This window comes from Lampetra fluviatilis, chromosome 25, assembly GCF_964198595.1.
Source record: "Lampetra fluviatilis chromosome 25, kcLamFluv1.1, whole genome shotgun sequence".
Taxonomy (NCBI): domain Eukaryota; kingdom Metazoa; phylum Chordata; class Hyperoartia; order Petromyzontiformes; family Petromyzontidae; genus Lampetra; species Lampetra fluviatilis.
The window spans coordinates 10,988,886-11,002,724 of NC_136299.1; the positions used below are offsets into that span (position 1 = coordinate 10,988,886).

Here is a 13,839-nt window from a genome sequence, read left to right on the forward strand (position 1 = left end):
TAGTCCACACAGACTCGATGGGGAACGAGTTGTATTGGCGAGCACACATTAAGGTCGGCAGGGCACACGAGGTGGCTGGGGTGGCCGGTGTGATCGGCACCACGCCCGGCACAAACACACGCATTTTCACACCATCGGAAATATGGCACATGGATATTTTAACAAAAATACAAACAAATAAAACCGTTGCGTTATTTTACCGTGTGACCAAATACAATGGCACGTGTGATGCGTAAAAATAAAAAAAATCATTTGAAGCCCGTGAATGCAACACCTTCTAGAGCACGACCACCAAGGAGATGGAGTGATGAAATCGGCTCGATAATGACGACGATGAATCTCGCGATGCTATGTAATGTGGGGCGATCGAGTGAAAAGGTGCAGAAAGCGTCCTTTGTTGGAGTCATCACTTTGCTCTTGTGTCCTCCTGGCCGCTTCTATAACTGCCACCCCTCTTAGCTCCCTTTCAATCCATACAAACGCACAAAGAATGATCTTACGACTGACGTGCGCACCAACGTTATGGTTGGGCTCGTGTTTACCATTAAGTCAACCGGCTGGGCACCACTTGCCTGTATAAAGCACTCGCTTTCCGTCGTATTATTTTGTCACTGCCGATCCAGGTGGCAGAGAAATCGCATTAAAAACTAAAATATATATTTTTTAAACCTCAGCGAAATTAGAAAAAAAGCTAAAATAATCACGTCTTTTTTTATTAGATTTTTTTTTTCCGGGGGACCAGCGATTCGTGCTATCCTGGGTGTGTGACCCGAATCGGCCATTTTCCGCGACCTTACTGCCCATTAATCACACCTCGGCCTGCCGTCTGACATCGCCATGGCGACTGCGGTGCAGAATCATGGGAAAGGGGGGGAAAAAAATCCTTTTCGCCATCGCCCAGACAGAGCAGGCTGCCGTAAATTATGAGGCACAGCTCTGCCATTAAATTGCGCCTGTGTGGCAGTTTGAAAAACAGCGCCAGCGGTTTTTTTTACTAGGGCATTTACTTACTTTTAGAATATAGGCTTCTTTTATCTTTACTGTATGTGTACGTGGTCATAGTCTCATGAGGCCCGGGTGGCCTCAGAGAGAGCGATGATGATGATGATGTGTGCGATAACGACAGACTAAACAGCTTTGTTTCAAGCAAGGCGGTGCACGCGATTGTATCTGTACGCACACACGACCGTACTGTATCCACACAGTCCTGTGCTGTGTTGGGGCCCAATTTTTTGACACGACGATATTTTTACATAGGGAATTTCCGTATAAACGGTACATAAAAAAATTACGTGTCCCGTGAAAGGATGGCCATATCCGTCTTAAGAATTGCCAGGGCCACTCTGGGAATAGCTACCATTAAATCAAGCCAAAGGAAAATAACCACTTTCAAAATATATAAAGTCACAAATAATAGCTAAACAGAGATTGAGGCCCACCGCTTTGCCGGCTTGCTATAATATAACGTTAACGTAATAATGGAAAGGTGCAATGGAGTTCTGGCGAGCTTTTTAAGTCGCCATTTTTGCCCAAACACAAATAATTTTGAACCCAAAGGGAGAACGGAGATGGTTGGTTTGATCCGTGGCATAGCGTGGTTGGCATGATCCCTGGTCCACGGAACACAATGGGCAACCCCCCCCCCCACACCTGTCCCAGTTTCCCCATTTTTCGCAGCCAGGTGAGCTTGGCCCTCCTGGTCCACAGGCCACAGTGCAGTCACACTGCCTGCACACTCGATATCGATGTTGCTTATTGCGCAACGCTCAATAGACTTTGCCTCTCCTGCTCATTCAGACAATAATTAAAATAATTGCCACAATGTTCTGAATAGAAATTAACAAAAGAACTTACTAGTTGTCAAAGCTGATCTGTAACATTAATAATCAAATAGTTGTGATAACTTACGGGGGGCGGAACAGCGACGTAGTAGTTAGCGTACCGCATGGTAAACGCAGCCACCCGAGTTCAATTCCTTGCCACAGCTCACATCAATAGTGAGTGACATGTGATCCGGTCCTGGGCACTCCTTTCACAAACTTGCGCTGGCCAGCGTGGTGATACACGGCTAAAACCCCCCATGACCGACAAGGCATCACAGGGAGGAATCGATCCATCCATCCATAGGTAGACTGAGAATGGCCAACATGTTCAATTGATTTGAGCATTCATACGATTATTCACAAGCCAAGTCTTCATTGGCATAGTTTCAGTGGAGTGCGAGAGAGAGAGGGAACCTAAAGTATTTGCAAGTAGAGGGAACAAATCCGGCATAGTGTCCAATCTGTAGAACGGCACACGGTATTCAGGAAGGGATTCCGTTTCAAACACTAACGCCCATGACCCAGTGGCCGATGCCCTGCCATGTCACTTGGGTAGCACATCTATTTAAGAATCCTTTGATCTATGCGTATGTATATGTATGGTGGTTCAGAGAATATCACCCAAACCGCTCTGCCAATTTCAATACATGGGGAGTCCTAGGCTAGGCCTTCGACATGCAGATCCTGCCCGAATGGTTTAAATAATGAAAACAAATTACCACAGATTTTATAATTCGACCGATTCGGCGGCTTATTGGCCACGACGGAGGTTATCCGGCCCTACCATATGCATGAGCCCGGCCTGTTGGTGTAACCCCCTTTCTGAAATCAAACGTCCTCTACCCATTGCGCTGTCAGCCCCCGCACAACTTGTAAAACTTGTAAAACGATGGCACCACGACGCTGTGGCTGGCAAGCCTTGGCAAGGTGACGCACGCATACGCAACGTCCATCCGCGTGCTGTGTTCACGTGCTCTGTTCACGTGCTGCTTGTGCGCTGGATCTTTACAAAAATAGTTCTGGCCGCGCTGACCATTTCGGCAGACTCCTCGAGAACTTATGACTACTGCCAAGCGTGCGTAAAACTGTCAAAAAATAAATAAGTGGACTTTTATTTCCACCCCCCTATCCCCACCGTATTTTTTGAGAATCTAACTTAGAATTGGCACGAGTCGTAAGCTGTTGTTTTGGTGTCAAATTTCTCATGACAGCTGACACGGGAGCAACCAACACGGGGTGTTCGTGTGTCTGTGCCTCTGTGGCGATGGCTCAGTCAGCAAGTGGACACTTGCCTGCTCGGTTGGACTGGTCAATCATGGGCTGCACTATCCGACGGCGAGCGTTGATGAACCTGCACAGAAACACAAACGGCAACAGAAAAAAACAACAACAACAACGGCGACGACATGAGTTGAGACAGAGGAAGATAAACGAGGAAAATATTCGTTACGCAAAGCGTTGAGACTGGATTAGTGTTTTAATGGTTCATCACGGAGCTGAGCATCGGTGTCAGTTTATTACGTTTTGATCCAGCTGGCTAGGATTGGGCAAAACTTAGCCCACTATTCACGCAATCAACTGAAGGGCACAGACCAAGTGTTTCTAACCTAACGTTGTGTGCTGTGGGCTACGTCGAGCCTGTTAGATGCAGTATCGTACGTTGTTGTGCTGTACTCCTATGTTCCCTGCACGGATTAGCGTGGTCAAATGACCTCCACAACCCGCACGGCAAGGGGGAAGTCCTCATCCAGGAGTGGACTGTGCCAAGGGCTGTTCACATTGTACGAAGAATGTTATAAAAATAAAACACGTTACGTTCAGAGATAACAGAATAACGTTTTTGGGAATGGAATGTTAAATTAATACATAATCCAACAGTTTTCATGCCATTCCTCTACAGCATAACTGCGTACATCAATGCCTTCACCCTACACGTTGCAACAGCATGAGTGCATAAACAGTGGGCCTTAAACATCATCACGATCCATCATCATTTGTACGGCCCTGCTAACCACATTCTCTGCGTTACATTTGATCTTGGCATACCATATCAAAACAGCCATTCTGATGCCTAACATGATGCTTGTTATTGTGTTTATTTTATAGATTTGGCGGGCGGGGGGGTGGGATGAAAATTCTCTTAAATAAAATTTTCACCACCCCCCACCCTCCACAAAATTAGCTCAATTGCCTCTTCTTCTCAGTCTCCTTTCATTTTCGAACCGCTTCAAACACCGACTGTGCCGTGCTCACTTCACGTTCACGCGCGCGACGCAGCCAGTATTCGCCCGCACTTATCTCCGTGTCACGCGCAGATTACCACGTAGGCCTACGATGCCACACCAGCGGGGCGTTGTTCTCAAGCCTTTTGCCATAATAGAGAAGGACGCTACGGGTCTGAAATAGGTAGGGCGTGAAAGAAAAACAGGGAAATAACGTTGGTTGTATGTCCACCTATTCCCCTTTGTGTCCATCCATTCCTGGTTGTGTTTCTATCCATTTCCAGTTGTGTGTCTATCCATTCCCGTTTCTCGACCAACTTCACCTCCAAACAACACAACGCGGCAACTGAACGCCCCTCCACACCGCACCCTCTTTCTCTCTCTCTCCCCACCACCACCACCACGAGCCTTATCCCCCCACCCCCACCTCCCCATCACTACATCCCCCCCCAGCACCCCCCAACTCCCCCCCACCAACAATACCGCAGCCGATTTCTTCCATACAGCCAGCTCTGCTGAAATGGGAGCTTGTGGGGTTATCGCGAGGTCAGGCTGGGTGGCAGAGTAACCTTTCTAAATCCAGAAACGTTTCACTACAAGCTCTATCGGAGGCTTGGAGAATTTGCGATATTTCAGGTGGGCTTCGTGCCGCAATATTTACTGCAAAGACGTCTCGAGGAATCACCTCTTGAATGGTTGTACGCCCCAACCAGATTTATATTATTCCAATTTATATCACCTCTGGCACACGGAATAGTGTGAAATGATTAAACTGCATTTTGTGTATAAATGGTTTTCAGAATAAAGTGTCTAATTCCAGAGATTTGACAGGGAGAACGACGGCGCGTTTGTTCTCATATTTGATCCATTTTTAAAGCACAATATTACATTCTTTGGACAAGCAGTTCCACCGTATAGACCTGGGATAAAGTCAGAGATGAATAATATCCTCTATCCCACCCCATCATTGTGGACTCTTCCAAGCTGCAAGCAGTGCATCCGTCTTAATCGCGATGCAGGGGCTTCGGTACACTGTTTATATTGAGGAAAATCAAAAGTACGGGGAGTTCTGCATCTCTGGCAATTGCATTTTCTAACAGTTTAACCCCTGTGTAGAATAACACAGGCAATTTATTATGTTGGTTTATTTATTAATTTATTATTTTTGCCACACCGTTAAGACAACACACGCGAGCAGGATTGGAGTGCTTTTGGAAAACTGACTTTAACAACGAAAAGCATTTGTAATCAATGCGTGTCCCGAAGAAGAAACCATTCAATCGGTGCACGTTACCCACTACAATGAAGGGATCCGAGACCTGCCTCACGTGCAGGAGTGAGACTAGGTGCGGCATCGTCGCAAGGCCGACGGCATGGGCAAGAGACCTTCAATCCAGCGGTGGATACACGGCGACGCGTAAACCGCGGCATCGATGGAGCAGTTGTACGGTCACAGGTTACTCATCTGCGGCTGGCATTCAAGTGCTGCTGTCACGCGGCTTTGTTCAACAATGGCGCGCAAACTACCGCGTGGCAGACACTTGCATTGTAACAATGGCAGCACCCTTTGCAAACAAAAGGGCATTTTGCTACTCTTTGCATGGCAACAAGTTTGGACACATCTGGCGGAGTGGGTTAAGTGGATTTTTTTGAAAACTGCGCCGCCGCCGCCGCCGCCGCGCGTGCGCGGGTGTGCACGAGTGCACGTTGCGGGGTAAAGTCCCGACCTCTGAACTTCTGAGTCGAAAAGCAGGCCTTTCATAAAATATTGCCGTCGCGGACCTTTCTCAGTTGTAGTTGTTGTGTGAAGATCACCGAATCTGTTCAAGAGGCTTCTGACTCATCCTGCCGCACATCTAAGCCACCTACGGATGCCGACACTTCCCCACAATCCTCTGGTCTTTCCCCACGGCGTCGGCCACAGAGAAAAACGAGGATTTGCTCCTGCAATTAAAAAAGGCACGCTCCAAAGTGCTACCCTCCCCCCTCCCCTCCCCCTTTGATATTAACTCGTGATGTGCAAGTATGGAGCAATGGTTAGTTGGCACACTGTGTTATAAACCTGGCGATCCGAGTTCGATTCATAGCTATGTCTGACATCAGCGGTCGTCGTGTGATATATACAACCAGTCGTGGGCCTGGCCCCCACTTCTGTTGCCAACCCGCACTGCCCAGCGTGGTGAAGTATGTTCTTGAACAACCCCTCTCATGACCGACACAGTCGTGGGCTGACAAAAGTAAACGTGAACTCGGATTAAGGCTCCACTATTTGATGTGTCCACTAACGAGACAGACATGATGAGCATTTGGTAATATTCCTTAGTTGGAGGGTGACCAGCAGCGGCCGATTGCCACTGTGATTGACAAAGAATGCAGTACATTTATTTTAGAGACCTTTCTCAATCCGCTGCTGGACCGAGACCTTCCCACTCCCGTGTTCCCTGCTACACTTATGAACGTGCCTCATCAGCGTTGTACCACATAAATGCCAAGAAGCGTAGACATCTCAAGGACACATGCATCCAATCCATCCACCTTCTTTAACCATTTTCACCACTCAAGCACTCGTTTGCACAAGACGCAAGCACCACTGAACTGTACACTCTAACCTCCCCGTAATTTTCAGCTCCCTTCAAAGTTTCCTTCACCAGAACCATAATCACACAACACTGCTGTTCCAAGGATGCAAGACACTGCTATTGCGGCCATATTGCAATTACCCAGACTGCTTTGCGGGGCTGTGATGCCACTCCACCAAGAATTTGCCAAATTTTGGCCACTGCCACTTATACACAAATTTGAAACAGTGATCTATCGACCGTTATTTTAAGACTCTCTCTACGGGTTAACCTTGAAATAACATTGTAGGTTATGTTACCATTAAAGTTCCCACATTTCCAATTAAGTAATAAGAAGCATGAAAAGCACAACAAAATATAACAATTGAGCATCTAAGAGTCTGTACGTGAACTATCAGCAATGCGGAGCATTAATGGGCCCACGGAAGTCTTTGATGGAGTGTAAAGGTGTTAACCTTTTGCTGAGAAATCTTTTTCGGGTCAACCTTGGCCAACAATCCCTACAAATGCTGTTGCAAACATTAATTATCCTGGTAATTGGCACACGCACGGAATCCGCAACATAAAGGTGTCCTTATTTTAAACACGTGCAATATTACTCCCCGAAAAAAAATTAGAGAGGAATTTTTTTAAGTTGGTTTGGGTTAATCAGTCTTAACTCCTGCTTTGCGCACTGACCCGGCACGCAAAGTGCTCGCTGCATGACCTCCATTTACGCTTTGTAATGAGCGTAAGTACGTGGCTGGAGCGAGTAAAAAATATATAATAATTACAACAGAGGAACAAAAAATGTAATTGAAAAAAATTCCAGGATTTGAAATTTAAACTTTTTCTGACCTTTTAAATATTTGGCTCGAGCTAATTTGTACTGCCACGAAAACCAAGATGACCGAGTGGTGGGATTATAAGCTGTGTTGTAATAAGAGCGAACTTTTTCTTTACCCCCCCCCTCCTCTTCTTCCACTCCACCCTTTTCAAACGAATTCAATGTAACTGCAGAAGCACTCGAGCCGGTCTGCAAACAGTAATGGTACCGGGTTACTTTTGTACACAATGTTGCCGCTGTCACCTGCAGCGCAAACACACCTAATGCACACAAAGGTAGGGTTCAACGGAGAATAATAATAAAAAAAATTGAAAAAAAATCCGTCTCACACTCGTTTCGTTTACTCTGAGCAACGCAAAGTCGCGCACGCCTCCAATCCGGCGACTTCGGAGGCGGGGTTAGCGGAGCGCGCACGGATGGGACCACCGTGTGCGAGACGCCCGCCTGCAAGGGCCAGCAAGGTGCCTGTGGGAGGCAGTGGAGCAAGTAGGACTATTACCCACCAATCTGCCTACGACTCAACGATCCTGCCTGCCACCAATTCGCCCAGCTGTACGGCCCAATGTCGTCAGATGTCAGAAGCTAAGCAGGTTTGAGTCTGCGTTGTCATTGGATGGGTGAGAAAATAGGACTTGCCCGATGTTGCGAGCAAAAATACTCGAAGAATAACGGGACAACCAGAATAATAAAATCTGCCTCCAAATCAGTCGTAACACTTACGTAATGCTTCCCAGATTAAATAAATAAAAACATATTTAAACTATAATGTTTTGACCACGGGGACAATGTTAGTAGCACAACTCCTAACATGCCACTCAAGAGATCAAGTTTGTGTAATTATTTTCTAAAACTGTGTCAAGGCACAGTATGAGAGGAGAGCGGGGACGAGCAGTATCCTCTCAAAGGGGCTCTCTAGGGCTTCCTAGAGTGGAGGCCCTTCCAAGTAATTGCAGGGCTCCACCTTTATCTATTTTTAGACCGCCACTGCAAGAACTTTGTGAATATGACTTGTGCAACAAAAACAACAACAACAACAAAAACCCCACTTGTTCACGTGAGATTTTGCTCTGGCATTTGCAGACGCTGAATGAATGTCAGGTGACAAAGATATTTACGTAGCAAAGAAACACGTGCAAAAGAAGGTGACGTGGGTCAAGTGGAAATTGCATCTAGATACGGTTATGTGGAACATAAACAACACATCTTGTTGTTCTTGCACATCCAGCGGCTTTCTGATAACATGGATGCGCGCGCGTCCAAGTCAGCAACTTAGCAGATGCAATGCATAAACAATCGTACAATTACATCATTTGTAATGCTCGCATCTGACAACAAGGCACCTGTTCCCATTCAATCAGATCCCAATCGCTCCCGTGAACAATTCTTCTGTCGTGCGCCGTTTGGCGAGCCAAATGACGGGTCTATAGCGGCAAACTTGCCGTGAGCGCTGATCGGCATAACGCGGCAACTTCAGGCTCGCAACTGACTAATGGAACATTGCATTGAAGAGATAAAGCAGATAGGCGGGTCGGTCTTTTATGTTTAACGTCAAGGCTACGGGACTGCAAAGGGGCACATTGCACTTGATTTTGGACTCCGTGTGGCTCACCCACCACGTAGCACCTTGGGCGGTGCAGATGCTGTTTCGAATTGGCACGTTTTGATGATGTGACAAACCTTACTAAAAGGCTGTATCGGGTGGTTTCGGGTTTAACGACACATTTATATTAACGCGATTTAACCCAGAAACCTCTATGATGGAGATGCTGTTTCACAGCCGTGTGTGGATTTATGGTAAATACGGCCACCACAGAGTTGCGTTCTTCGCTCACGAAATTGATCATCTGTTAAAATGTGATTTCTTGAACCTGCTAAAGTGGGCAAAACGATGAGAAAATATCCTCGGTTGTTCTACTGAGACATTATTATACATACAAAATAGATACTTATTTCTAATGCTCTAAAAAAAACGAATATTTTCGCGCATCCTTACAATATTTACTTGTTAATTATGTCACGTGGGCCATACAGCGGTGGATTTACCGTGGCTTATGTCAACGATTACGTGCGAGTGTGTATTTTTGACAACACCGCACATTTGGAAACAAAACAATCTCAGCGTGCCACCCTGGTAGATTCACATCCCAGCCCAGGCCCTCTCCCCCTACCCCCACCCCCGTATATACCAACGCAGGGAGCTTGTGATCGCCTCTGGCTGCCACCTGGAAGGCATGCCTGCGAATCTGCGGGCAAATCACAGCGCTGGCAACGGACAGGTTTGAGCATCTCCGTCACCTGAGGCTGGCCGGGCTGCCTTCGCTCCGACCGCTGAGCGATCAAACAACGGGCGGCGTTTACCTTCAATAGGGGGCACACTCTGCCCCCCCCCCCTTCCCCTTCAGCGGGCAATTGACCCGAATGCAATGAAAAAAAACTGTTAGCCAGGGGGGCCTATTTGATTTCGGGGGAACCAGTTAATCCCATCCTTGGCCCGCGAGAATCAATTGTTAAAATCAATCTGCCGAATGGATTCGCCGCGAGATCGGAATCAGCCCGACGCCATATTGGGAATCGATCAAACGCGCGTCGGTGACAAACAGCTCCCGGTTTGCGCGGGCGGATGGCGGACAGTGAGACGGTGTCACTGGACAAACACCTGCGCACCCTCCGCTGTGTGGGCACCGCAGCAGCAGCAACATCGCAGCACTCCAAGAACTTGCCCACTGGCAGGCAGCTGCCTCCGTATCTCTCTTTTAATCTAGCAACACCAGCAGCAGCAGCAGCATCCGGCAAATGCTTTCTATGATCGAGGAGATACTAAGTTGCTCAATGGGGTTCCTGAAGAAGCTCCCGACATGTTGAGAGATACGTTGAGTGGCATAATGCCGGACGTCACGCGGTACAACCCGATGACGCATCGGAGAACCATGGTCATTCTTTCCATAAACTTCACTCGATGATGCCGCCGCCACCCTATGCTGAGGACGTGGGCTGCCAGACTGACTAATTCTAGATTTGAAGCTTTCGTGACTGCAAGGATTCATATTCTTAGGTTTTTTTCGGTGAATAAAAGTTAAATAAAATAAAAATCACGACGTTTCGGGAACGTCGTGATTTTTATTTTATTTTACTTTTATTCATTTTAATGTTTTACCTACGTGACTTTACCGGAAAAAACCTAAGAATACCAGACTGACTGTTTTGCCTCATCCACACACCACCCTGCCGCAGGTGAAAACCCCTTCCCCCCCCTTCCCTCTCTCAGCTTCTTCGCTCGCGCCTACCTTCAATAGTGCTGTTTGTTCCTGGCCGCTTAGAATTTTGAACCTTTAGGGACTGGGCTCCGCAAGCGTGATTAAAGATCAGAATCATGCGATCTCACCATCAAATAATGAGTGGATCGGTAGTGCGGTGGTTGGTGCACTGTGCTATGAATACGGTTATCGGAGTTAAATTTCCAGTCAGTAGTGAGTTATATCTGAACTTTTCCTGGGTCCACACTTTTCAACAACCTGCACTCACCAGCGTGGTGAGGCATGATCAAAAACCTCCTCGACCGACGCGGCATGGGGAGGCCTTCATCCAGCAGTGGATTAACACAAGGGTCATACAAATAAAAAAAAAAATGTATAAAGCTGAATGTCAGGAAAACTAAATTTATGTTAAACAAGTTCGCTAAACAACTGAAGATTATTTATCCAGGTAATCAAAGTAACTGGAGAAAACCCATGCATTTGAGGGGGTAACACTGAACGCTCTGCACACATAGGTTCAATAATCTATCGCTGTGTTGCCATCTCATGGCCAGCGACGATACCTCACAGAGCAAGCCTACATCACCTTTCTCTTTTGTTTGAATAGATACCAATCCATCCAGTAAAACACACTTCAGACCAGGGCTTAATTTCTCACCCGAATACTATTTATTTAATTGCTGCTAGACTGCATGTGCGCATTTCGAGCTTCTTTCGCACCGTACGTAGCCAAACGTGCTCATCGGAAGCGCGGGGAAGACACGTGATCAGTAGCCACCGCCAGAGTGACAGGAAAACTGGATGTAGTGTGCCAGGTGCAGGGATATTCTCCGGGCAACCAACCTGGACGGACCCAGTTGGAAACGAGCCTTGCTTCGTCCGAAACGGCAACTTACGTTGCACGCGAAACAAAAAGTGGGAGAAACGATACCCAGGATGGCAAGAGCGCCTCATCTCCCGGTGGTGAAACAAGTCCTCCTGCGTGCATCACCTTGGCCCCATGCTTCTAGTATTCCGGATTCTGCCCATGTCCAAACCCAGTCTGCCAGCTGTGTATCAACCCGCCCCACCCTCCCTCCCCGCCGTTTCAAATATTAACCTCAATTAAATATTAAACCTCGTCTTCGAATGCGAAGGTGTTCCTGGTGAAATCAGCTGTAATCGAATTAAGGCGTATTTGCCCCGCGGACTCTGTATCCGCAGCGGTGTCAAGGGTTGTGTGGAGGCTGCAGGGAACTCTGTTGTGGAGTCGAGGGAAGGGAGTGGGGCCTGTGAGCGTAAGGAGACTGTTAATCTAACAGCGATTGTTATGGTGATGTTCGCAAAAACAAAACAAAAACATCGTGCTGCGTGATTTGATTTGGACAAACAACGATGGATTAGATTTTTTTAGCACGCGTTTTTATATTTTGCCAACAAGCGACGGCAGCTGTACATGCGTTGCTTGGATGTATATTTGGAGAGGTTTTGAGGAATTGTTAGGCCAGGAGGTTCAGCGGTCCGGGGAGCGGCTCCAAAATCGCAAGGCTGCGAGTTCAAATCCTGGTTCGGGGTCGACTCAGCCCATCATCCCCCTTGTGGTCGATAAAGCGAGTAGCACTGTGCAGGGAACTAAACAGTGGTTGTCCCGTGGAAAGACTTGCCTCTGCCAAAGGAATGTTGAATTTCCACAACCGTCTCAGGGTGGTAAACAGGAGATGAGCACTGTCTCCACGCTCGCGTGAGCAGGAAATCATTTCTCGCCTTGACTTTTGGGGATTAAACAAAAAACCCAAAAAACTCATCGCTTTCATTTTTTTTTCGCTTTTTTTCGTTTCTTGCTGCCAATACAGATGTACACATCTGCTGTTCTGCCGTGCACTGCGGCGCAGAGCCACTCTCCGTTTGCGCAGCGAGTGGCTGCAACCAATCATCTCGGTCAAAATGAAAACTTCCGCAAGTGGCAAGACACATTAATCCCGCGACATTCTGCAACGGCTGTGGTGCACGCGGGCTCGAGAGCGTGCAGTTTAAAAGGATTGTTCAATTCACTCGCAAGCACTCTTGGTGTTGACAAGAAATGACAAAAAAAAGATCTCTATAAGTAAAGCCTGCACATTTTTTCTTTACCCTTTCAAAATTACAAAAAAAGGCTCCGCGCCCGGGCGCGACTGCGTGTGACTTGAGCAGTTTTGCGTCTGCCGGCTGTTGACATTTGTATCTTACTGCCGTAAATGTGCTGGATTTATTAAGCACATTATAGATATCGCATTGCATGGCTGTTTTAAGTGGTGGACGATGTGACAATCCAATTGAGCTGTTGAGGAACTGAGCCCAAAAAATTGTTTGATTTCGTGGACATGCTGTGTGTACAATGGGACCAGTCCCTTTTAAATGGGCTGTGTGTGTGACCTATCATACTGAAAGTGGGTTTCTGACATGTAAATGTGCATTTCGAGGGTTAATCTCTTGTGTGCGTGGGTCTTGTCTGGCCATTCACATTACCTGCCGCATTCACAACTATTCACCAAGGATTTGGCCAAACATCCCCAAGTATGAAAATGAGTCTCGAAACTCAATGAGGTTTCCCTCGGTAAGCAAAATATACTTATTTACGTTTTTGTTTTTATTACATTTAAATTTTGCTTTCATTGCATTGGTGACAATTCACTACCTTGATAAAAGCAAGAGGACATCATTTGGATGAGTATCTTGTCACGGGTTTTTTTTTGTATCCCAGTCACGTGATTCTCAGGAGGATGTGATTGTTCTGTAGGTGCCGTTGTTATTCGCGTCTTTTTCTTTGCTCTTGGAAATAAACCACAACCCCTAGACGGAAGAGAACCCCCCCCCCCCACTTCAACGCCTCCAAACGTGAGAAAAATAATCCCAATTATTTACCCAGACGAGACTGGTCTGAGTCACGTGCCCTTCGCCAGGAATGTGTGGCTTCACGTGGGAGGAAACTCAAGCGCGTGGAGAAAGCGCCCACACGTACGCCCGGGCTGAAACTCAACACTGCCGTCGCTTAGTCAACAGTCCTGCTGCCTACAACACCTAGCAAGCCCCGTCGATTGCCAATCCCGGTAGCAATGGTGAGGCTTAACCTCGCTAGCTTAGCTTCCGAGATTCGACAAGATCCGACCCATCGAGGGT

The 13,839-nt window shown here is 47.1% G+C and overlaps 1 protein-coding gene across 3 annotated transcripts in view; it reads right to left on the minus strand.

Annotated features, from left to right (window-relative positions):
* LOC144941810 (homeobox protein Meis1-like) overlaps nucleotides 1-13,839 on the minus strand; it is a 143,759-nt gene that overhangs the window by 7,783 nt on the left and 122,137 nt on the right. For all 3 annotated transcript variants that reach the window (XM_078868273.1, XM_078868274.1, XM_078868272.1), the window contains exon 10: nucleotides 3,116-3,174. In XM_078868273.1, coding sequence (XP_078724399.1) covers nucleotides 3,116-3,174 — 59 coding nt within the window. The remainder of the gene's footprint in view (nucleotides 1-3,115; nucleotides 3,175-13,839) is intronic.